The following is a 25,390-nucleotide window of genomic DNA, read 5'->3' as shown; positions in this document are numbered from 1 at the left end:
ATTGTTGCTTCTGTCGCGGCCGTATTAAGTGACCTTTATCTTGCAAATTTTAAGAGAAAATTTATAAACCAGCTCGATAATTAAGATACGTTCGGAAAGCGTTCAGATATGTTCCCGATTATCTTATTTTCCTAGGGACTGCTCCTGCCGTGTTCGTCTCGTAACTACTTGATGTTTTCACTAAGTGCATGTCTCCGCTGATGATTACCCATGCAAAGCTAGAAATAAATTGCTTAACATTGTTTGATGTACGATTGCGTTTCGCCGGGAACCACGTATGCTGGGTGTATCAGCCCAGATTCAGTAAGTCGCTACTGCCGTCTTCGTCGCGTCACACTGAGCTGCTAAAAAAAAAGGGGGGGGGGGACATCGCCAAGTTAAATTTAATTAATGCACTTCGTCGCTACTGTTGTCACAAGTGTCGTGGCAGTTTTATTGCACAAGCCGACCGCTTAAAAAAAAATGCCGGGTTTGCGCGGTCACTGATCGCCTCAGTGGCCGAAAGTTTAGTAAAAGCTTTCAAACGCGCCCTGCGGAATGTGCAATCCTATGCGTCGCAGAAGTAGCGTGAAAAAAAAACAAAAAGACGTGCGCTGATGCCAATCATGCACGACGCCTCACATAGGCTTTGAAGGAGACCGGGAACAGCGCCAACCTGAGAGTCGTCTTCCCGGCTACAAACAAGCTTTCAAGTCTGTGCAAGGCCAGCTACCGCAGCGCTAGGAAGCTGGGTTGCCAGACAAACCACAATGCATTGAGCCTTTGTTAAATGTGAGACGAACGTTATTTATGAGCTGCCGTTTGTCACGCGACAAAAAAAAAAAAAGGTATATCGGTCAGTCGGGACGATGTACGAATGGCAGGTTTGCGGGGAGCACGCGAAAAAATGCATGCGGTATGGCGGCGCTTTTCCCGTGACGAGCGTTATGTAAATGTCGCACACACGATTGCGGATCTACATATTGCAGTCCTTGTAAGAAGTTTATGGGTTACTTTCACTGTGCATGTCGTTCAGTGCAATACAATACACTACAGTTTTATTTTGAACACAAATAGCGAGTTGTCAGAAAGATCCACGTGAAGGAAAAAAAAAAAACGAGAAGTGCCTCACAAAGCGTCGGAAAACCTTTTTACGGGTTGAACACCACTGAGCGCGACACACACACAAAAAAAAAACTGAAAAAAAAGACATACATCATGCATTCGGCAACAGAGTACAAGCTATACAAGTATACAAATGAATTCAATAGACATGTAATTCATATAAAAACTCGTTGTTAAATAAACAGAACGTAATAAAATGAGGAAGCAGTACTGTTAATGCAATAAAATGTGCAAATTGCAATATATGCTAATGAGGAAAAATTAAAAACTTCACATTAGCATGAAAAGGCTATATTATTTTGCTCAAATGGACAGCGACTCAAGATACATGATGATATTCTTTTTGAAAGTCTGACTGGACAAGTTGTGAACAGTCGTAGTCGTTTAACTACATGATTGTGGTTAAAGAAGTCTAAAAATTTCTAAGGTCGGTTACTGGATGCTATTTCCTTCTTGAGATAATTTTTTTACCCCAAGTCGTGGCGGTGTTCTCCAGAGAAAGAAAAAGAAAAAGGATCTAGATGCATCTGCTTCAGTCTTTATGGGGCTATAGATAACAGGGGCTACCTTATTTCGGCAGCTGCTGCGGTTCCCGAGATGCTCTTGACAGTACAGACATCTAGAGGATCAAAAGCAGAGTTTTTTTATTCATTCGTGAGGATGTCTGAGCTTTTGGAATTCCGCAGCAACTCCTGTAATCAGCGTGTGTTCAGCATGGCGGTCGCAGGCAACGTGGCCCATGGGCTTTTGACAAAGACTGTACAGAGCATAAAGCAGAACTGTAGGCAACCTCACATGTCTGTTTTTCTCTGTCATAGCCTATTCTGTGAAAAATTCTTGCACCGTGAAGGCTTCTCGTTTGTTCTATGGGTAACACCAATATCCTGAAAGTGGTGAAAAAATATTATTGCACGTGATAGGGAGCTCAAACTACAACTGCGACGATCAAAGCCATAGTTGAAGACTGTCTAATAAATCTGACCAGCTGGGACTGTACCGAAATATTTTGAGCGAGGGTATGACACCAATAGATCTTTTAATTCATGCAGTTTTGTGCTGTCTCTCGCAGCTGCCTTCATGTTTACTTGTCCTGAAAAGCTTGAAAAAAAAAACGAGAAGAAAATTAATATTAAAATGTATGGTTGTACGTGCCAAAACCATGATCTAATTATGAGGCACGCCGTAGAAGGGAACTCCAGATTAATATTGACAACCCGTACTTCCTTAACATGCACCCAATGCAGGTTATGCAGGTGCTTTTGCACTTCGCCCCCTATCGACATGCGGTCGCCGGGGCCGGGATTCAATCCCGCGTACTAGCGCTTAGCAGCGCGACGTCATGGACGCTAAGCATCCACGGCTGGTGTGAAATGAAAAATAAAAGAGCAAGACATTTTGTTTGAAAGCACTCAATTACAAGATTAGCCATAGTTCCTTGAAATTTTCGAGTATTTATTGCTATAATCTGCTGGAAAGCTTGGAGTTTAGATAACTAAAGGGTTCTGCCCTGAATATCGGCTGATGGCTTTAATGGATCCGGTCGTACCAGTCTCTTCCCTGCTTTTTCCCCCGCCAATACTCTAAGCGTCTCTTGATTACCTCGACAGCTGACCGGTTGATACTTCCGTCTACGGATGGATGGATGGATGTTATGAGCGTCCCCATTAGAACGGGGTGGTGGGTTGCGCCACCAAGCTATTGCTATTTTACTGCCTAATGTCCTACCTAAGCTAAACAATAAATAATAAAAAATAAAAAAAGGACGGATGTGCGGAGGCGAGCGCCATCTGGTGGGGCTGCAAGAAACCTAGCGACGCGCGCGGCTTGCCTGCTCCGCTGTGAGTGGCTGGCCTATTCGGCAAGGGCACGGCCAGGGCGCATGCGCGGTCACGTCACCCGGCGACGTCCGCAAAGAAAAGCTTCGCGTTTCAAAGAAATTCAATGCCGTTCTTTCTTGTGATGCCGGTAGTCCGTTTCCTAAGCTCATAGACTGGCTTTGCTTAGGTAACATTTTTTTGTTTCTTCTGTTAGTGGAGACAATTTTTTTTAACCCTCGTATTCATAAATCCATCGGAACGTGAAACCCATGCTTGACTTGATATAAATGATGCCTGGCCAGAAGTGGCGAGAACGTGCCGAGACGCTTATTGCGTTTTCCTGGGAGCGTTCACAAGCGGCGTCATTTAGACCAAGTCGTCCATACGCTTCAAGTTAGGATGAATGGATTTATGAATACGGGGGTTAGCCTATTCCAGACGGACTATCCGCGTGGAAACAGAAAAAAAGGAACGTGAAGACGGCACTGATTGGTTGTTTTCTGCTATAGGAAGCGTCAAAACGAATATTAATCGCTCAGTTGCTGCTCCAGCGGTATGTCGAAAGTCTACTCCCTTGCTGTGCATGCCAGGGTTTTCTGCTGGAAACATTTAGTATAGTGTGCGTCCAGCGAACTTGGGGAAGCATTATGTTGAAATCTACATGTAACTTCCAGCAGCACGATGGCACAAGGACAGGAAAAACAGAAACAAAACAATCACAACAGCATTACCGGTGTCTGTAAAGAGAATGTTATTCGAGAAAGCACAAATCTTATAATTTGTCGAAAAAGAAAGACGCGAACCATCCGGATTGACAGACATGTGTACAGGGAGCACTACAAGTACAGATGCTTATTCGAAAAAAATAAAAGATCTCTAAATTTGGCAGCCTAAATTACCGCCGCGATGACACTTTTTCTTCTTATTTTGCTATGCGGTATGCCTCTACAATTTCTTTTTTTTTATTTTGAAATATTTCAGTAACCTGGTACTACTGAACAGCGAAGTGCGCAAGTGTTTGTTACAACGAGCGCCTCGATGGCTACCGTAATTGTATTTGACATTGTTTTTGTGCTGTCTTGCTCTACCACTGAAACATTTCCCAGTTGGTCCAGTGTATGCTTTTCAACAGCTTAAAGGTGTTTCGTAGTCGACATCTGAAGTGCACGTGGTCAACTTCACTTCGTGATTAGGTTTCGTGACCACGTGCACTTCATTCTTGCCCGCGGCAGTTGCAGACACCTCGTAGAGCTGCACTTATACCGTACTCCTCAGTTAAGTATGCCGCGAAGAAGCACAGCGACATTTGTCTCATCGACATGTGCTGCCTTTGTGTGACAGATTGATGTTTGCGACGTCCGGCTTTTTCTTTTTAAAGCTGCACGATGAGTTCGACTATGCCCGGTGATCTAACCATACTCTCGGTCATTTTATGTCTGTCTGTCTGTCTGTCTGTCTGTCTGTCTGTCAGAACGCATCTAGGTCCAAACTGTTACTAGATTTCGATTGTTAGACGGTGTTAGATACACAAGGGCGCCTATTTTTACGAGCTTTTCTTAGGTTACAAGGACTTTATCTTATCGGCGGCCTATCGCCGAGTTGACTTGTCTTTACCAGAGTCCTTGCGAAGGTTGTAGTATCGCCAAACTTCTTTCTTTCTTTTTCGTGTTTGTACGTGTGTACGCCGATATGGCTCGAATAGAGGGAAGTGGGACTGTTTTCGCTTTCGCTGGCACCAAGGATATACCGTAGCGCAGACGAAGGCTTGGTTTCCGGAAACTCGGGAACGCAATGGTGTTATCACACAAAACGAATTGAATGGGTCGAAATCCCGGCAGCTATATCGGTTATCGTAATCCTTGAGCAAGGAAGCATTGTTGTTGCCTGTTGCAGTTCAAGGAACGGCGCACATGGTGGATACAGGCGCCAGATAAAAAAAGAAAAATTATGAGCTTGTTTTACGTGCTAAAACCACGATCTGATTATGAGGCGCGCCGTAGTAGGGGACTCCGAAAATTTCGACCCACAAGGATTCTTTAACGTGCACCTAAATATATGTACAATCGCCCAATTTTTTAACCTGAACGCGCGAGCATCGACCGGCCAGTCGATAAAGGACAAAAAAGCAGGTGGGGTGGGGTCCGGTTGCCGGAACAGCCTGGCAGAGGGAAGCTGCATTGGACTGTGCATTGCGCGCACGCGCGTATTCTCGCACACTTCGCCGCTGTACTCCGTTATACGGCGCTTATCGACTGGCCGGTCGATGCTCGCGCGTTCAGGTTAAAAAATTGGGCGATTGTACACGGGTGATCTCGCATTGTGTTCACATATTGTGTTGAACAGTCGGAGATTCTTTTCTAATCCTCGTTTCGCATGTATGGTCGTCTTTCTTTTTTCTGCTTCGTTCGCAGCAGAGGAACACAACCGCTTTCGTGAGATGGAGCTGTTCATGCGGACGACGCCGCAGCCGCTGCCCATGCTGGGCGGCCTGTCGTCGCAGTTCCTGCCGCGCATCAAGGTGGAGCTGCCGGAGCCGCCCGAGTCGCCGCTGCGCAGGCTCAACACCGACTGCGGCGTCGGCAGCCTCAGCAACAACTGCGACGACAGCCCGCTGGACGTGCGGATCCACCCGCGCTCGCCGAACGGCAGCGCCAGTAACGGCGGGAGGTGCGCCAGGGGCTCGGCCACCGTCGGCGGCGCGCCCATGGTCGACAACGGCGAGGTCGAGGAGATCGTCGCCAGCGTGGAGCTGGCCGACGACAGCACGGGCGGGGACGTACTCGAGGACCGCAACAACAACTGCACGCCCACTGGCGCGGGCGCCGCCAGGATGCCGTACGCTGCGGCAGCCCGCGCGGTCGCCGAGCGGCAGCTGGTGGAGCTGCAGCGGCTGCACGCCGAGGAAGAGCACAAGCTCAAGGTCGAGCTGCTCAAGAAGCAGCACCTGGTCGCCGACCTGCAGAGGAAGTACTGGCGCATGAAGGTGAAGGCGCTCGCGCAGAAGGCCTCGTCCGCGCCGTCCTCGTACCACGCCTGCGAGAACAAGTCCGTCGAGGAAGACGAGTCCGACTCGCCGGACTGACGGGAATGCTGGCCTAGTGCTCCCCCCCCCCCTACCCCGCTGTTCCATCCCTCTCGGGCATCCCCCGTTTTTGTGGGTGCGTGTGTGTTGGCGCGCGCGCGTGTGTGTGTACATAGTCGATACGTTGCGATTTCTTTCTTCCACGGAGTGCCATGCGAACATAATAGTTTTGCTCATGCTCACGTCTGGTCATAATTATGAAAGCGCCACTGTTTATCTCATGCCTTTTATTTCTTGCTGTCTCTTTTTTATTCATTTGCGCTTGCGCTTTCTTTGGCAGAAGCACCACGTGTTCTGTGCTTCGTTCGGTTCAATCATGAGTGTCGTGCGATCCGAGGAGCACGGGGACGCGTTCTGCGTTCGCCTGATTAACCGCTCTCGTGTGACTGACACGTTCACGAAAGCAGCCGGGCTCCTTCTATCCCCCTGCGATCAACGGAAGAACTTCCGGGCTGTGAGGGCGAGTGAATGCATGACACGAAAACTGCAGCCGAAGCGAAGGAAACAGTTGCAGATTATAAGCTTTGCTATATGGTACTCTGCCCGTCTGCTAGTCGCCAGTCTCAAAGCACGCAGGTTTGAGGATTTGTAGCGTTAAGATACGAGAGCCCCGCTGCGTTTAGGTATGTTTCCAGTCTTCCAACAGACTTGAACTAAGGGTCCTTCCTACTGGTCATGCGGAACTGATAAGTATTGTCCAGCAATCGTATTTTTGCCACATGTGCTCTGTTCGTAGCTCTGGCGCCACGTGCGAAAAGAGTCACGGCGCCTTGAAAAGTGGTCTGTCAAGCATCCTTGGTGAGAGAACGACTTGCCTTTAGCGCAGCGATCAAAGTCATTATCGTTTGTGATTTCTAGTTTATCTTACGTTTGTCATGTCAGCAGCGCGTGTGTCTGTGTCTCGGGTTCCACGTGTAAGGCCACTAACGATTAGCTCTGGATGACGATTTCTGACGCTGCGGTCTTTGGAGCCGCGTTATGAAGCATTTCAATTCTATCGTTGTCACCGAAGAGAGCTTTAGGAGTTTGAGCATGCCTTCGGAACGGTCGTCGCCGCGTCACAAGGGCACCTCACATGGCCCTTGAAAAACGCTAAGCGTAATAGTATGTTGCGGCTGTCAGCAATCGGAGATGTTTTTAGCATTGTTCGCTCATCACGTTACTGCGCGGTTCGTTCTTTCGTTATCCCTGTCGGGCCAAAAAAGAATGAGGTCTGATACGAGTCCAGTTCAAAGACACAGTGCTCTAACCCGCGACGCGAGATATCAAATTGTGCATTCGTTGCCGCCTGTGCCCCATTTAAAAAAAAAGTATAGGCAGAACGATCTGAGCGCCTTTTGACAGTCATTTTTTTTCTTCTTTATCCCTTCGCAGGAGGCAAAGGATTTAGAAAGTGTAAATGTGCCGTGAGGAGGCAGCACAGGTAGTTCAGGGCGACGACATATGCCACGCTATCGGGTGTGGTAACTGTATAATGACTTTTGGTACGTCTACAGTGGAAATAATGCTTACATTTTAGCTTCTCCTCGTATGAAATTCTACTGTCTTTCCGTTTTTGCTTTTTTTTGTCAGTTCTTTTGCGGCCAAAGCGAACTACAATTGTGAGCAGAAGCGCCCCAGTGATGATATTAAGGCGCTCTACCAGCAGCAAAGTTTTGGACATTGTGCAATCCAGCTCGAAACCTTGCGCATTTTTTGCCGTAAGGATTCATGGTTTATATGCGATGGCGGTTTCTTTGTACAGTAACGCTGGCGTCAGAGAAAACCAGTACGTGCGTCTCAACAGCCGTCACAATAAGCCGCTTGGAAAAGTAGCACCCGCTCTCTGTCAGAGCTGAGCTGAGCTTCCAGTCAAAGTCTGTGCCAATTTTTGAGAACCTGTGTATACTGCTGCCGATGCCACTCCGCGCCTCATAGTCGGGCGAAAAGTGACGTCGAAGTGTGCTTGCTTGCGAACTTGAGTTGCAGTCTCTTGGGATTGTCGTCGCTACAGTGATTTTGTGCCGATCCCTAAGCGGCCGGGATACGGGATGAGTGCAAATAGACAAGCCCCGCAAGAGGATTTCCTTCTTTAACGCGCGTTGTTCAGGCGACGATCTGTCAACGTGCCGCACACGCGTCATGTACGCCATTTTGTGATTGAAGTCTGCGATCGCGTAATATTACTTTCACGCTGTTCGGTGTTTAACCGAAGCGCGCTACATTAATATATGCTTTGAACGATCCACGCAACCATACCGATTTTTTTTTTCATTGCCGGATATCGTCAACAATGAGTGAAACCGTCGCTGTGTGTAGTTGTGTATGATAAACGGACAAAAGCCGATTTCGGCTTTCTCGAAGGGTTATGGTGGAACTCCATCCGCAAAGTTTCAACCTTATAGAGCCGTGTCGCGGAAGTGCTGTGAATGTCCTGAATGTTTATACATGATGGTTTTACTTCTTATTTTTTGTCAACTTCGCATTGACTTTGGGATTTCCGGTCTGTATATAGCTGGAACGAAAACATGACTTTACACCTGTATTTCTATGCAGATATGAAAAACAACCTTAGGATGTTCGCGCAAATGTAACTTTAATTTTGCGTTTTGTTGTAGCAAACGAGGTTTCTGGCCGTAGATTCATGCTACGTGCCAAGGCCACTGAACGACATTCAAAGTACCGGAGAAAGCACGTTAAAGGAATGCTGAACAAAAATTGCTGACTCAAGTTAGACTGGTAAATTAATATTTGAAAACTCTATTTTCGTTAGTTTCGTACACGGACGTTCGTTACTGGGAGGCAACCAGGTGACCAAGCATTCTTGAATCTTGCGCTCAATCCGCAGAACTGATACTCGTCTGTCACGTGATGGACTGTAATGCATTTGCTCCTGGTTGAGCAGTTTTGGCGCGCGCAAAGTTCTCAAAGCACGCTAGGCAGCATGGCTTGCTTCTTTCGGAATCGAATATGATTGCTCTTTATCGACAAGCCCTTAATAAGCTACTCGATTAGAAGAGAAGAAACATGACGTGACGTTGAGATGGTGCGGGAAACTCGAAGTAACGTCATCACTGGTGTGTCGGTTTTACGTCCGCTCCTGGCTCACCAAGGTTCACCTGGCGGCAAGAGCAAGCTTTTTGCTAATCCAGATCTGTAATGTACCATTTCATCGCAACGTCATACTCCTCTTCGACGTCGTTTTCGCGTCCCGTTTATTTCTATCAAGGAAGGGGACAGCGAAATAAGCGTTAGTGGAACGCGGAACCAATTGTTCGTTTCTGGTGCAAGTGTCTACGTAAGATGCTTGTGGCTCATGATTCCTTGCGTCTCGCCGTGGTAGCCGTCATTGTTTATTTATTTACTTCGCGTGCCGATATCTTCCAAGTGTGCAAGGCTGGAGGCGCACGGGCAAGAACAGCGCGCCGTCACACTAGTCATAAAGGATAGCCGACGTCTTTCTGAGGTGTGCAGTTGCAGCCGAATGAAACTCAAACAATAACTTACAATGTAGAACCCATTTCGCAAATCACAACTCCAAAGAGCGATCTCGAGCCGCTACTTATGTGGTTGCCGAAGATGGTATGGTCCTGACACTGAACGTATGAGCCGAAATCGCACTGATATTAGGCGCACTGGCAAAAGCGAAAACAAAAGAATCAGTTTTTAGTTAGTCCTAACTAGTTCGAATTTCAGTTGTCTCTGACGGTGCACTCTGTATCATTTGAGCCTCTCCTTGTCAGGTGAGCGGGCATTTAACGGCGTTGTGTAAATGTGCGAGTGAGGACGTGATTGCCTGAACATTGGGCAAAGTTAAAAAATGGCGAAAGCGAAAACAGAGGAGAAGGAATTCGCCGTCGGAGTGCGTGATGTCCGAGTAAACGCACATGCGCAGTTGGCTGAAAAATCAGCGCGAAAGCTAACGGCGAGGAAAAAATGCCGTCCTGCAATTTGGAATGCAAGGGCGCACGTGCGCAGCTTGGGGGGTGCCAAAACAGCGGCATTCGTGAATGATACTACTTGCGTCCCCGGAATAGCGTCCCACAGTAGTGCTTAAGACTGCATGGTTGGCGGGGCAGTCTTGAACGAAAGCCGCTACCGACGGGAGGCTCGTACCCAAAACTTTTATCATGCATTAGAGTTAAAGAAGCAGGGGTTCCTTGAACGTTGTCTTTCGCCGATGCTCCTCTTTTCCATTCTTTTTTTTTTTTTGCCGTACCGGGTGCTTTGGCTCAAGGAGAATTGCCAGTCGTGTTATCTCCAGTGGCTCAACTTGGTACACCTGCGAGCGAAATCAGAGGACACACACCGAGTTTTCAATCAACGATTACTCGCGTCAGTAACCTGATGACTATAGTAGGCTTCCTGTTGAGGACTTTGCGTTGTTCAATATTGTTAATGTTTGACGTTGCATGTCAAGCCGCTGCAACGTCCCGAAAGCCAGTTCAAGAGTTTCCCTGCATATTTCTCGCGCGTTTACGTCAAAGGACGAATGATTCAGTGAAATTATTCTGATTGGTACATACGCAAAGAAAATCTAAAGGATTATTGTTTCATGTTGCTTGTCGACGAGTATTTGTTCGCATAAAAAAATGGATCCTCGTTTTCACTGGGCTGAAATTTCTTGACTCTTGCTCAAATGACCCCACGCAAGTATTCGCCAAGGGCAAGTTCAGCCGATTCAAAGATGCCATTACGTTATGTTAATCCACATTCTCCGTTCATTGTCAATCATTTTTTAAATGGCGAATTCCTCGCGTAGTGCCGGATAACCCGAAGGAAAGGCGCAATCCGTTTTGGGCGGATACGAATAACGTATATAATATATTCAGCGGTGTCGCAGCATGTCGGATAGTGACAACGTTGTATTTCTCCTACTCGCACCTGGTTAAGGCCTCAGCACAAACTCGGCAAATCTGTCATGTGACGCTGCAGCAGTGCTATGTCACTTCGACGCAATAGGCAAGAACGTTTGAACGCAACGCGAACGCCGCATAACATGCTCGTCACATGCAAAGTGGCAGGCAGCAATGCTCCAGTAAATTTTCATGATCATTACGGAATTTTCAGTATCGCTTCCTCACTTGCGGTAACATTCTGAGCTACTGTGGGCCAAAAATAGACATTAAGCTCAGAAATGGTTTTCCTTTTAATTTTTATATATCGAACACACGTACTTGTGACCTTAAAAAATGAGTACTTGGTAGGTGTTTGCAATAGTAAACTATTTGTCCTATGTTTAACTCCGCTTTGGCAATTTCCTGTAATAGTGACCATCGCATCGAACATATTCCATTGAGGACTACGAGAATCCTCTAAACCAGAGTTACGCATAGGACAAGGAGTTGCTGTCGCAAAAGAAGTCGCCACCGTGCGCTTTCCAAGGGTGCAGGTCTCAAATGTTGTTCGTAGCAAATGCTCGGCTTGAATTTCAAGCTGAATAGCGCGGCGAACGACAGAGCCCAGTTCGAACTAAGTCATATTGCTGACTGTTCCCGCCTTTCGTGCCTCCTGTTCAGAGGAGTAACGTTTTTCTTCCTTTGCTAAATTGGTTGCCGTCTGAGAAAAGTGCTAGATGACTTTAACATCCCTTGAAAAAAAGTTCCTCTTCGAGGAACGCGATATCAGCTGCAATTTAACTTTCAATTTCGCTAATTGTCTTTGCGCAAACAAGCCTCCGGCTTCGCTCAGTGAGTTCATGAAAATGTTTCCTTTTTTTTTCTCTCTCACACTGAAACCTCGCATCGCGAAGATTTATACGTACGCGAGCATGTCGTCTTCCCGAGAAGCTGCGTTCGCACGTGCTTCTGCGAGATTTAGCGTGCTGGTCACGCCACCAAGGTCCTGCTGTGCCGACCGGTGCGCATGTCCCAAGCTGGTCGTCGCTATATCGTGCCAAGGTCGTCGTCGAATAGGCTCACTTCGCTCTCGCTTTTGCAGTAAAGCAATGTATTCTTGTTTTTCTATGTATTTTTTGGCTTTCTTGATCTTGTGATGCGGTTTCTATATCCTGTAGCATTGCTATTGCTGCAAGAAGCTTCGACGCCCTAGTGCCTCTTTTCCTAACTCTATGTGAACCGTTCTGTCGTGTCTCTTTTTTTTTTCCGGCGTTACAAACCGGGATGTCGAAATTTATTACTGTAGGGCAAAAGTGTCTGTGCGTGTATATGTGAGCTTAATGCAAAAGTGTCGTTTTTAATTTGGTATTTGTGATTCTAAGCGATGAACGAAAATGAGTGTACGAAAAAAAAAAAAAAGAGCCACGTGTGCTCGTCGAGCCTGCGGCGACTTACTCTGTGATCTCACATTGTTGTTGTGCCAAATGATGCTCACTTTTCTTTTTTCTTTTTGAACACTGCTGTACATAAAAGGAAAAATATAGGCGCCTTTTTGCAACTTTGAGTGGCACAGTGTTTTTTTTTTAGTACAAAACATAATAAAGGCATGTTCCCACAAGCAGGTGGCGCCGGCTACCCGTTTTCACGCAAAAAACAGAGAAATACATCGTAAGACGCACTACATTGCAAAAGCAAAATGAACACGTTGTAAAACGATATTAAGAGAAATCCTCTAAGCACAAGATGTAACCACAGAGAAATACAGTGTCAGATGTAACTAAAGATACGCTGTATATGCACAAAAGCAGCGAGAACAAAAAGCTCATTCCGCCCAAGTTTCGTTTTATGAAGCGTTAGCACATCACCGGACATGCCAGTTACTGACAAGAATGACATTAAAAGCATGTCAGCTACATAACTGAGTACCACGTTTCGGTAGCTCGTTTGAGGCTTGGAAAGAAACAACGGAGACCTGCATTTCTGCGCACGGTTTCTTCAATGTTTCATGGCTTCGTTAATACATGTAGAAGCCGCCGAAAATTCTCGACGCCGTCGCTAAACCTTTTGAAGCCAACGCGCTAGACTGAAAGTAAGCGAACTCCAGCGGGCAGGAAATGATGACTCCGAACAGCAAGAACAAGAAAAATGGCGTGGACACAAGAGAGTTAGGTAAGCATACGAAAAATACGGGACTGGTAGTTTGGCTGGTTTGCCGCCATCTTAGAATATCATAACACTACCTTCGGAGTTTTCCCAGTGACAATGAACCATAACGCACATCGCTTGCGCTATCACTGAGTGAACTAAACTGCATGGAAGTAAAGCAGCAATGTAAAATGCGCCACCACTAGAACTGAAACAGTGACGTGACGATCGCTTCATCGAATGTTCCGACGTACTGTTGCTAAAGCGACTGCGCCATAATTCTCACGAGCACAAGTTGGTAAAGACAGGTTTGTATGTATATGTATACAACTTGCAACTTTATTTCAAAAACGGAGTCTTTCACTCATTGTGGTCTACTGTGAGGGGGAGAGAAACAAGAGTTGCTGCGACTGCCAATTCTCACTGATGCAGTTTGTTTTGTAAGTCGTGTTCTGAGCAAGGCCTACTGGAAATATGGTGATTTCTATATATGGGGGGGGGGGGGGCGCCTACAGTTCGAACGCGCCTGAGAGAGAGAGAGAGAGAGGAAAGGCGAAGGGCAGGGAGGGTAACCAGAGGGGAAGATCCGGTTTGCTACCCTACGCTGAGGAGGTACCGTGATAAGAAAGTAGAGATAAAGAAAGAAAGGAGCGTAGACATACAATCACAGTAGGTCACTGTCGCCGCACACTGTCACCGTACAGCACAGTAGCACTTGCAGCACTATAAACATCTGTTCAGGCTACAACCGCTTGTCCAATTCTGTTGCCTTTAAAAACTGCAACAACGCCCTCGTCGCCCTCCGCTGCGATGGCTTGTGATGGTGGCATATTAAAATAAGTTGCTCTGTTAGAAGTCTTCGGTCAAAGCGCGCTATCGCGATTGCGAGCGATCTTCTCCGTAAATTGTAGCGAGGGCAGTCACAGAGAAGGTGTTGAAGAGTCTCCTCGTTACCACAGTCATCACACGAGGCGTCGTCGGCCCATTCGATTCGGAAAGCAAAAGACATGGAGAAGGCCACCCCTAGCCATACTCGTCAAAGCAGGGTAGCTTCGCGACGGCAGAGTCCAGCTGGAATACAAAGGTTTAGAGAGGAGTCTAGGTTGAGCAGCCGGTTGTTTTGAAAACTTGCTGCGTTCCACAAGGAGAACGTGATAGCACGGCTGAGCGCGAAATAAGTCTTAAGAGCCGACAACATCACATGCGTGATGTGTGTGACTCAGCATGTCCGACTTATGCTCTGTCAATTAGGTCCCGCTTTCGTGCCCGCGTGGACCATGTGTTCTTGCGGAAGCTGCACATGTTTGCAGAGTGCGGGTACGTATGGCGTTGTCCTTTGTGAGGGATAAGCTAGAAGCGATGGGTATTCTTATGTCATCCTAACTTAATGATAGTGCATTTTGTAGTGAAGTATAAAAAGGCAAAGAACTAATTTAGTGAGATTTGGGGGGAGGGGGGAGACAACAAAGAACACTGATGAACAAGGTTCTGTTGATGTAGATCGTGGAATGTTACATTGGCGCAGGCTATGACAGGACAGAGACCGCAACTATGTGGATAACGCTTGGTATATCCCGAAGTGCACGTGATAAACCCTATTTTTTCAACTTTTAAGGTGGATGAAGAAACTGGCTAGTGAGGGAGCAAAAAACATTGACGGAAAGACAGATAGGTCGGCCTGAGCTCTGGCTTGCTGTGGCCTGCTACTCGAGACTGGGAGAGAAAAAAAAATGGCCGGGAACAAAAACTGCTGATGAATGATGAAGACGATATGAGGGAGATATGCGTATATACAAGCTCACAACGTTGTGGCATCTCTGAAGGCGTGCGTTTAGCCCAGTGGCTTGAAAAAATGCTATACCGGCACTTGTAATGAAGTATGATTTCTCTGAAAGCATCACGACTTCTCAATTGCGTGAATTCGTCGTTCAAAAAGCCGGAAAGATGTTGGAGGAACTTGGCTTTCAACCCTCAGTGAAGCTGAGGCCGAAACACTCCGAGTTTCAAGAATGCGTCACACGTCGCTTGAGCACACATCGGCAAGCGTTTCGCCGAGGAAGAGAAACTTCTGCGTTGATTCGTGCCTGCTAGAAATGTTCCGCCATCAGCAGCAGCAGGTATAGTGACAGCGGCAACCCATGGAAAATATTCTTGCCGTCATCGAAATCCCGGAAAGACCCAACAAGGACGTGGTGAAGCCTGAACCATTTGATGGGTAAAGCTGAAGCCCATGCATTTGGAACCTGTTTTATGAGCAAGCACGCAAGCACAACTCGGGGCAAGAGCCCTGGGAGAGCACTAGAAACATGCGTATGGGAACGGAGTGGTCAAGAAGTGGTACGAGAAGTGGTACGTTTCGTTAGCGCAGCCTACAAAAAGAAAGAGAGAAAGGCGATTCAACCTCTAGTTGACACCGATAAAAGACAATGTCTTCCTGAACAAGTTGGGTGAGAATGGGGAGGAGTCACCGCGCATGGTACTCTACTGTGCCACCCCTCGCGAGAGGAGCAGGAGCAGCATCGGACTGCTTAATTCACTGTGCACAATTCATTGTGCACGTCACTGTGCACAAAGTGGACACATGTGACGAGGGACCTTTTCTGGCAGCTTCCGATAGAAACCCACTTGCAAGGTGAAACCGCGCTATTTTCTATAAATATTGTTACGGAGCAGTAAGGCATGGTGTGTCTACGAACAAAGAAGATTTGGCAAGGAGTGCGCACGGCTGGTTTGGGCAGCCATCTTTTATATGCTGCGTTGCTGCAGTAGTAAATACCTTGTAAATATGCCTACGCTTCACTAATTCTGCTTCGTGGCAATATCAGTCAGGACAGGCCACGGAGTGCTTTTGAGATCCATAGACGGATTTTTCAGATGGCAAGCCCAGAATCTCCGTAGTCTGCAGTCGTGGCACCTATTATTCGTGGCTTGCCTGAGAAACTTCACAGACAGCTGCAAATGAGATTTCTCAAAACTGTTTAGGGATCGTTAGGGCACTTCAGAAACGTCTGCATTTATTCTACACAACATAATCTGCACCGTCCAAATTATCATCACGCAAGTGTACCATGGAGGTCAGTTGACCTCCACCGTACTCTTGTTCTATGGAGGTTTGGGTACCAAGATCTATGGACCTTTGGACACCACGGCAACTGACGACTGACATGAAAGAGTCAAGGTCGTAAATCTTCCTGTAAAGCAGAATGTCCTTAATGACGTGGTTGGCTGAGCACAATTGAAATGACAAATGTTCCGATCTCATGTTGCTTGATCCTTCATTGCCCTCAATCAACTCGTCCACCTGGTTTTGATGATTCTCATCAGAGGTGTCACTTCGGTGCTGATCCTGCAGATTTGATGCTGCTAGATTTTGGTCTTTCACAGTTCTTGCCAAGCTACGCACAGTGCTGACGTCAATACAGGCCCTTCCGTAAACTGCAGTCAGACGGCCATGAATTAATGTTGGGAGGGTGTTAATGTTGTGTTGATGGGCGTACGACCTTCCGTAGACAGGAATTCAATACAGCCCGCTGTTTCAACCAGAGGTCACCACTGGATGCCACGGATTGCTCGATTACTCCGGAACGGGAAGAGATAGGAAGGTGAGGCAAGTGACATTCCGCAGCTGAAGCCTTAATGATGAAGAGTTCAAAATGTTTGAGTTACTGTTGGCAATGCAGTGGACTTGGAGGCATTACTTTCTGAAATGCCCGTGTACATGGCCAAGGATGGGCAACTGACTTGCGCTAAAGTGACGTCTCTTCAGGTCTGAAGGCCGGCGTCAGTTAGGCACTGTAACACTTCCTCTAGCCTACAGAGATGGGTGGAAAAATCGGTCGAAAAGATAACCACATCATCTAAGCAGCAGGGGCACGTTTTCCACATTAGACCGCGCACGCGAAACGTTCTCCATGTTGCTCAAATGTTGCCGCGGAGTGGCAAAGCCCAAAAGGCACGATAAGAAATTCATATAGGCCATCTAGTGCTGCAGAGGCAATTTTAGGTTGGTCTTCTGGTGCCATGGGGACTGTCAATAGCCGCTGCGCAAGTCGATAGAACTCCGCACCTTAGAGGCAGTCAAGAGCATCGTCAATTCTCGGCAGATGGTAAACATCGTTAAAGTTATTTTGTTAAGACGACGGTAACTGACATAGAATTGAATCGATCTCTCCTTCTTAAGAACAACAACTGGAGACGCCCAGCGTCAAACCGTAGGCTGGATGAAGCCACCCTTGAGCATATCAGCTACTTGGTCGTCGACAACACGGCGCTCTGTTGCAGATACACGATATGGTCTGTCCCAGTGGCGCACTGGTACCTGTGTCGATGCGATGACAAACAGTTGACGTGCGGCCCAGGGGAACATGCCGGCATCGAAAGAAGAACGGAACTTCTGGAGAAAGCCCAGAAGCGGGGCGCGTTGTCAAACAGTCAACGTGTCCGCAATGAGTTATTTAGAACATCGAGCGAACTCGGCTCTTGCGTGGGGCTACAGGTCACTCCGGCAACCTCATGAGTGCTGATGGAACCAGCTGGCATGCCGCTGGATGGAACCAGTAGTATGGCGCGTGGCGCCAGCGAAATCGTGCGACGTGGCCAGGTGGACTATACACGCAAAACATATTGGCCGGTTGTCAGGAGTACGCCATGGTCCGCGGCTGTGTGGTTATCTCGGCTGAACGAAGCGAGGAGCTGGATACAGTGGCACATGCTGGTGGAAATGGTGCAACGGTCTCAGATGGTGGCCATGTGAGGGCCTCGACATAGCTGAGTGGTGCGTTCACCTCGGTGTAGGCAACGGGAGCCGGTACCAGGGAAGTCTCGCGGGCAGAAGACACAGCTGCGCAAACTCGCTCCTGTATAACCTGGCGAAGGTTGGCAGGCAAAGGCGAAGGTGGTTGCCCTGCAGTGGACGGCAACAAAAGCTGACGAACGACCTCAGCACGGTCGAAGCCCTTTGCCTGGCAAAGAAGTGAGTCAATGTCAGGAGCGGTGGCGATGCTCGAGAGGGTTTTGTCGGACACAGGTGGGCGCCGCGTGAGAAGACGCTGTTAGCGGAGCTCGTCGAAACTCTGGCAAAGCTTAGTGACCTGAGGAACAGTGCCAGTGTTTTTTAGCAGCAGCATATGAAAGGCATCGTCGGAAATTCCCTTCATTATATGACGAATCTTGTCGGCCTCCGCCATCGTTGGGTTGACACGTAGGTGTTGTATGTAGGTGGTGAACGTTTCTCCAGTTCGCTGGGGTCGGCTTCGTAGGTGTTGTTCAGCCTGACGCTTGTGCATGCCAGGGTGGCCAAAAACTTCTGTGATGCAGGTTTTGAAGCTAGCCCATGTCACGACATCGGCTTCGTGGTTTTTAAACGACAGCTTGGCGACACCCGTTAAATAATTAATTAATTAATTAATACATGGGGTTTTACGTGCCGAAACCACTTTCTGATTATGAGGCACGCCGTAGTGGAGGACTCCGGAAATTTAGACCACCTGGGGTTCTTTAACGTGCACCTAAATCTAAGTACACGGGTGTTTTCGCATTTCGCCCCCATCGAAATGCGGCCGCCGTGGCCGGGATTCGATCCCGCGACCTTGTGCTCAGCAGCCTAACACCATAGCCACTGAGCAACCACGGCGGGTCCGTTAAATAAGAGATCACGTTGTTGAGCTTCAGGGGATCATCCCATTTGTTGACGGTGCTCGCTCTTTCATACGCTTCCAGCCAGTCTTAAACGTGTTTCTCATCGCTGCCGCTGAAGATGTCAGGATATCGCCGTCGCTGGGCATCGGCACATATGATGACTGGCGAAGCCGGTGTGGATGTCCGACTGACGATTACAGGAATGTCGTATGGCAGAGTAGCGTATGGGAACCCATGGCGCAGGCCCGCGAGGGGGACGACAGAGGAGAAGCAGCCAAGGTCATCGAGTGTGAGTTGATTGCGTACGTTTAGCCTGCGGGGCCCCCACATTGAAGAAGGCATACACATGCCGACTACCCTTCGCTGCCAGCTCCACTGCTGCAGAGATAGCTGGCCTGCACCTCGCAATGGACCTTCTGGTCGAGGCCCCTTCCGTGCAACTGGCTGTAGTAATATAGGACTCGTGCTTTGCACTGCCGGCTTTTAAGCAATCAGACAGGGAAGAATCCGCGCTGAACACTTGACAACCAAATTCCAGGTTCTCTGGCCGAGCGGTATCATCGTCTCTCTGCACTGGCACCTGTCACGTGTGGCGATTTCCGCCAATGAGCAGGCAGACACCCTGGCCAAGGTGGCCCACACCTGTACAACAGCCTTCAGCAATGCACTTATCTCCTCCGACTACTCGACGCGCGCATTTGCTACTGAACAAGATCCGGAGGGCGTGCGTGACCTCTGTTATTACTGCCAGATCAAGGATTCACTAAGACAGAGAGCTCGTAACTCCTCTTGTGAGGATGAACTGCAGGTGCACCGCCGCCCGGAAGCACTGCACAGGTAAGAACTTATCTCCCGTTTAGAGACGGAACTCTAAAGCACCACCTGTGCCACTGCCCCGCACCAGACAGGCAGCACTCAGTCCACCCAGGGCTGGGCAAAGATACTTTGCATTTGTGTCTTGACGCGATACAAGATACTGCGGCAACAAGTATTTGAGATACATATACAAAGTACTACAGCAAATATTGTATCCGATATACGATACTTTCTAGTTGTATCTTAAGGTACTTCGATACAATCGCAAATTTCTTAATATGGATCTATGTAATGTAGCAGCAAACGCGTATGCACAAAAACTTTTGCTTGGAAATTTCTTGACTCCAACCAGTCTTGTTTCAATTGAATGAAATGTCTGTTATTATTTGAAAATTTTTGTCTTTCTTGCTCAAGGTATATTTTCATGCCGAAACGATTTATTTGGGTGGATTTAGCCGCCTGACATGAAAGCTCTTTATACACGGCGCTTTCAGTGTTTTGGCTTGTCGCTTTTGTAATTGATGGGAGTCGCTGCTCTGCTTGCCGACGAGCTAGCGGATCGCCTTGCAAGAACGTCAATAAGAATCCTCTGCAGGTTGCCGCAAATACCGCTATGTAGCTTGTGGGGTTCTCACCCGTGCTCTTGGGACAAGGCAACGACAACACCGTATTGAAAACAATCACAAGGGCATTTATTGCATTTTTCATAGACCAACGCCTGCTAGCCGAGTTGCTATCCACATAATATGCCGACGGGCGCGTGACAAATCGTGGAAGTCCGACTCACCGCGACCGGATAACGCGCGAATATGTTCGCCCTATGCTGGACACGAACACCTGGTCGTTCACGCGCATGGTCACGCGAACGGTGGCACGTTCGAACGATCGTGTTCGTCCATTCCGGGGTAGACCTTGCGAGACGGTCTCACAGAAGCATGGATCAGTGCACGCGCAGACCTTCCGCGCTGCTTGCCGACCCGAACAAAAGAGGAAAAGCCTTCTCCTTTTTGCGCCCAAGTAACCCCGCCTTTAGGTGGCGTTAGCAGAGCAACACTCGCGCCATCTCTCGTACTACACTGCAAGCATACCGACTGTCGCAGTATAGCCACGCGGCGAAGCTGGATTACAGGAGACGGGAGCTACGCGAGAAAACAACATATCAGGGGACGTGTTAGGGTCGCCCACCTCCACATCCCCCCAACTTTGAATCGCCACATATTCCTGCAGAACCTGCCACACAGTCTAACATAAACGCGTGCTTCGCGAACAAGGTAGTACATGCAACAGTGGCCACGCCGAGGAAATGTCCACACGCTATCCATAACATGCGAGCCGACATTGTCCTTGCGTACACCGTTAGTGTCCGCTGGTCGCAGCAGTAGCTCTGCAGGCTCGACGGCTCGATTCCAGGCCAGGACTCGGGAAACGGCAACGAAGTAGTCGGTTCGAGCAAGCATCGCTCGCGCCGACGCGCCCTGCTGGCGAGAGCCGCAGTAGCTGTTGGTGACCGCCGGCTCGTTTCTCTGCCACCGAGGGTTGCGAGCCGGATACAGGCGGCCACCGAAGTTGCCGCGCCCAAATGGCCACAGCATCACCATTGCCCGGGGTGGCTCGATCGTACTGCGGAGCAGCAGCGCAGACGATGTGCAGGTGACAGCTGACCAAGGGTTACTCCTCGCACGCTGCGTACCCTCAACGCACTCGGCAAACACTGAAGTAGTGCAAGGGAAAGGAATTCTGCATGCTCGTCGCCGACGTGGTACGATGCTCAACTCGGCTAGCGAAAGATCGGGTGGCTACTCAGATGCTACATTCAAGTGAACGAAGCGCGCTTCCTTGAGTCGAATGCGTAATTTCAATTCGTGCGAGGCTAACTAGAATGAGGGAAGCAAAGTGCAACACTTCAATGCCACGGTCCATCAGGTTGTGTCCCTCCGCGTGCAACAGGCAGCTTCGTAAAGCCTTAGACCTAAAGCGTCGCTACCGGGACAACAAATATCCGGCATCCAAAATACAACGCCCAAAATGGGAGCAAAACAGGCAGTCGTGAGGAGAGGTTAGCTGTGTTAGGTGGCCCTACCCCGCTCAGTGCACACAGCATCCGAGTTGTCGGAGCCCACCCTCCCTGACTGTGTCGGAGCGCCCGGTGCCAGGTCGCAATGCCAGTCAGCCCGTAGCGGCACCCGTGGCCCGCGGCCACCCGGCTCCCAGAGCCGCGACTTCATCAGAGTCAGATGTAGAAGAAGCTATTTACAAGAGAAATTCCAACTACCGAAGAGAAATTGCTAAGAATACCTGGGTCCGAACAGGCGCCATTGGAATCTGAACCTGGGTTCTGAACCTAGAATGTGATCCTGGGTAACGCTAGAACGTTATCTAGAGAGGCGACTCCAGCAGTTCTATTGTAGGAATTAGAGGGCAGTAAATGGGATATAATAAGGCTCAGTGAAGTTAGGAGGACAAAAAAAGCTTATGCAGTGCTAAAAAGCGGGCACGTCCTACGCTACCGGAGCTTAGCGGACAGACAAGAGCTAGGAGTCAGATTCCTGCTTAATAAGGATATAGCTGGTAACGTACAGGAATTCTATAGCATTAACGAGAGGGCGGCCTGTCTTGTTGTAAAACTTAATAAGGGGTACAAATTGAAGGTCGTACAGGTACGCCCCTACATCCAGTTATGATGAATAAGAAGTCGAAAGCTTCTATGAAGCCGTGGAATCGGCGATGGGTAAAGTAAAAAAAAAACACTATACTGATGGGAGACTTCAATGCCAGGGTAGGCAAGAAGCAGGCTAGAGACAAGTCAGTGGAGGAATATGGCATAGGCTCTAGGAATAGCAGGCGAGAGTTATTAGTAGAGTCTGCAGAACAGAAAAACATGCAGACAATGAATACCCTCTTCGGCAAGCGGGATAGGCGAAAGTGGACGTGGAGGAGCCCGAATGGCGAGACTAGAAATGAAATAGACTTCATACTCGGCGGTAACCCTGGCATCATGCAAGATGCGGACGTACTCGGCAAGGTGCGCTGCCATGACCATAGGATGGTAAGAACTCGAATTAGCCTAGACTTGAGGAGGGAATGGAAGAAACTGGTTAATCAGAAGCCGATCATGAGTTAGCGGTAAGAGGGAAAATGGAGGAATTACGGATCAAGCTACAGAAGAGGTTTTCGGCTTTAACTCATGAAGAGGACATTAGTGTTAAAGCAATGAACGAGGATCTTATGGCCATCATTAAGGAGTTTGCAGTAGAAGTCGGTGGTAACTCCGTTAGACAAGATACCAGTAAGCTATCGCAGGAGACGAAAGATCTGATCAAGAAACGCCGACGTATGAAAGCCTCTAACCCTACAGCTAGAGTAGAACTGGCAGAACTTTCCAAGTTAATCAACAAGCGTAAGACAGCTGACATAAGGAAGTGTAATATGGATGGAATTGAACATGCTCTCAGGAATGGAGGAAGCCTAAAAGCTGTGAAGAAGGAACTAGGAATAGGCAAGAATGAGATGTATGCGTTAAGAGACAAGGCCGGCAATATAATTACTAATATGGATGAGTTAGTTCAAGTGGCTGAGGAGTTCTATAGAGATTTATACAGTACCAGTGGCACCCACGACAATAATGGAACTGAGAATAGTCTAGAAGAATTTGAAATTCCACAAGTAACACCGGAAGAAGTTAAGAAACCCTTGGGAGCTATACAAAGGGCGAAGGCAGCTGGGGAGGTTCAGGTAACAGCAGATTTGTTGAAGGATGTTGGGAAGGTTGTTCTAGAAAAACTGGCCACCCTGTATACGCAATGCCGCCTGACCTTGAGCGTACCAGAATCTTGGAAGAACGCTAACATAATTCTAATCCATAAGAAAGGGGACGCCAACAACTTGAAAAATTATAGACCGATAACCTTACTGTCCGTTGCCTACAAAGTATTTACTAAGGTAATCGCAAATAGAATGAGGAACACCTTAGACTTCTGTCAACCAAGGGACCAGGCTGGATTTCATAAAGGCTACTCAACAATAGACCATATTCACACTATCAATCAGGTGATCGAGAAATGTGCGGAATATAACCAACCCTTATATATAGCTTTCAGTGATTACGAGAAAGTGTTTGATTCCGTCGATTCCATCGAATCAGGGTGTAGGCGAGCCGTATGTAAAAATACTGAAATATATCTATAGCGGCTCCACAGCCGCCGTAGTCCTCCGTAAAGAAAGCAACACAATCCCAATAAAGAAAGGCGTCAGGCAGGGAGATACGATCTCTCCAATGCTATTCACAGTGCGTTTACACGAGGTATTCAGAGAGATTGGGAAGAATTGGGAATAAGAGTTAGTGGAGAATACCTTAGTAACTTGCGATTCGCTCATGATATTGCCTTGCTTAGTAACTGAGGGGAGCAATTGCAAATCATGCTCACCGGCCTGGAGAGGCAAAGCAGAAGGGCGGATCTAAAATCAATCTGCAGAAAACTAAAGTAACGTTTAACAGTCTCGGAAGAGAACAGCAGTTTACGATAGGTAGCGAGGCACTGGAAGCGGTAAGGGAATACATCTACTTAGGGCAGGTAGTAACCGCGGATCCGGATCATGAGACTGAAATAACCAGAAGAATAAGAACTGGCTGGGAGCCGTTTGGCAGACATTCTCAGATCATGAACAGCAGGTTGCCGTTATCCCTCAAGAGAAAAGTGTATAACCAGCTGTGTCTTACCAGTACTCACGTAGGGGCAGAAACCTGGAGGCTTACGAAAAGGGTTCTACTCAAATTCAGGATGACGCAACGAGGTATGGAAAGAAGAATTATGGGTGTAACGTTAAGGGATAAGCGCAGATTGGGTGAGGGAACAAACGCGAGTTAATGACATCTTAGTTGAAATCAAGAAAAAGAAATGGAGGGGGCATGGGCGGACATGTAATGAGGAGGGAAGATAACCGATGGTCATTAAGGGTTACGGACTGGATTCCAAGGGAAGGGAAGCGGAGCAGGGGGCGGCAGAAAGTTAGGTGGGCGGATAAGATTAAGAAGTTTGCAGGGAGAACATGGCCACAATTAGTACATGACCGGGTTGGTCGGAGAAGTATGGGAGAGGCCTTTGCACTGCAGTGGGCGTAACCAGGCTGATGATGATGATTCAAAGGAAGTTCGGATCACCCACGAGGCTTCCATACTCACTCGCTTCAGTCTTGCCAATGCTCCGCGGGTGCTAAGCCTCGCTATTCCAGGATGCAGACCACGTCGCTCTCGTGCCGACGAATGTCATTTAAAAGATCGTTTGCGAAAAGGCTTAGCATGTTGAAAAGTTTAGACACACTATGGCCACCGTTGTCTCGCTCAAGAAATCACGCCACCGAGGCTAGCGATCGAAACCCATGTTAGCCCTACGCTTCGGTTCATGCAAAGGTCTCGAATGAAGCAAAACTTAAAGCTATCGTCCGATGCCCCAAGTGGTCTACGTTGGGTAGCGAGATTTGGGGTTCTCACCCGTGCTCTTGGGTCAAAGGAACTACAACACTGTAGTGCAAACAAGCACAAGGGCATTTATTGCACCTTTCATAGACTAATGCCTGCTAGTCGAGTTGCTATCCACAAAATATGCGGATGAGCGCGTAACAAATCGTGGAAGTCCGACTCACTACGACCGGATAACGAGCGAATACGTTCGCCCCATGCTGGCCACTAAAGGCGTAAATATAGTCCGGCGTAACGCGCGCGCGCGCGCGCGCTCGCACTCGCTACGTTACGTTGGCGAAAACAACTCCTTCTACAGTCCGACGCACTGCAGCGCCGACGTAACCGGGGGCTGCCAGCGCACCCCGACGTGCCCGGCGCAGATTTGGCTCCTGCTCCATTCGCGCGCCGCCGCCGCCGACCGCGTCGACCCACAATGCATCGCGCGAAGGAAAATGGCGGATGCCTGTGCGAGCAACATGAGTGGCGCCAGCGGCTCAGACGTTGAACGTTCATC

At 48.3% G+C, this 25,390-nt stretch overlaps 1 protein-coding gene across 3 annotated transcripts in view; it reads left to right on the top strand.

The window, feature by feature from the left end:
• BEAF-32 (Boundary element-associated factor of 32kD) overlaps window positions 1-12,384 on the top strand; it is a 70,131-nt gene extending 57,747 nt beyond the window's left edge. For 2 of the 3 annotated variants that reach the window (XM_075693644.1, XM_075693645.1), the window contains exon 2: window positions 5,336-12,384. In XM_075693644.1, the coding sequence (XP_075549759.1) occupies window positions 5,336-6,003 (668 nt within the window). In that variant the 3' untranslated portion in view covers window positions 6,004-12,384. Of the gene's footprint in view, window positions 1-5,332 lie in introns of all 3 variants that reach the window. The other variant, XM_075693643.1, reaches the window with a different exon arrangement.
• Window positions 12,385-25,390: the final 13,006 nt, after the last annotated feature.

This window comes from Dermacentor variabilis, chromosome 5 (genome assembly GCF_050947875.1).
Source record: "Dermacentor variabilis isolate Ectoservices chromosome 5, ASM5094787v1, whole genome shotgun sequence".
In the NCBI taxonomy this organism is placed as follows: Eukaryota; Metazoa; Arthropoda; class Arachnida; order Ixodida; family Ixodidae; genus Dermacentor; species Dermacentor variabilis.
Note: the sequence above shows the minus strand (reverse complement) of the source record. Positions and strands in the feature narration are given on the sequence as shown.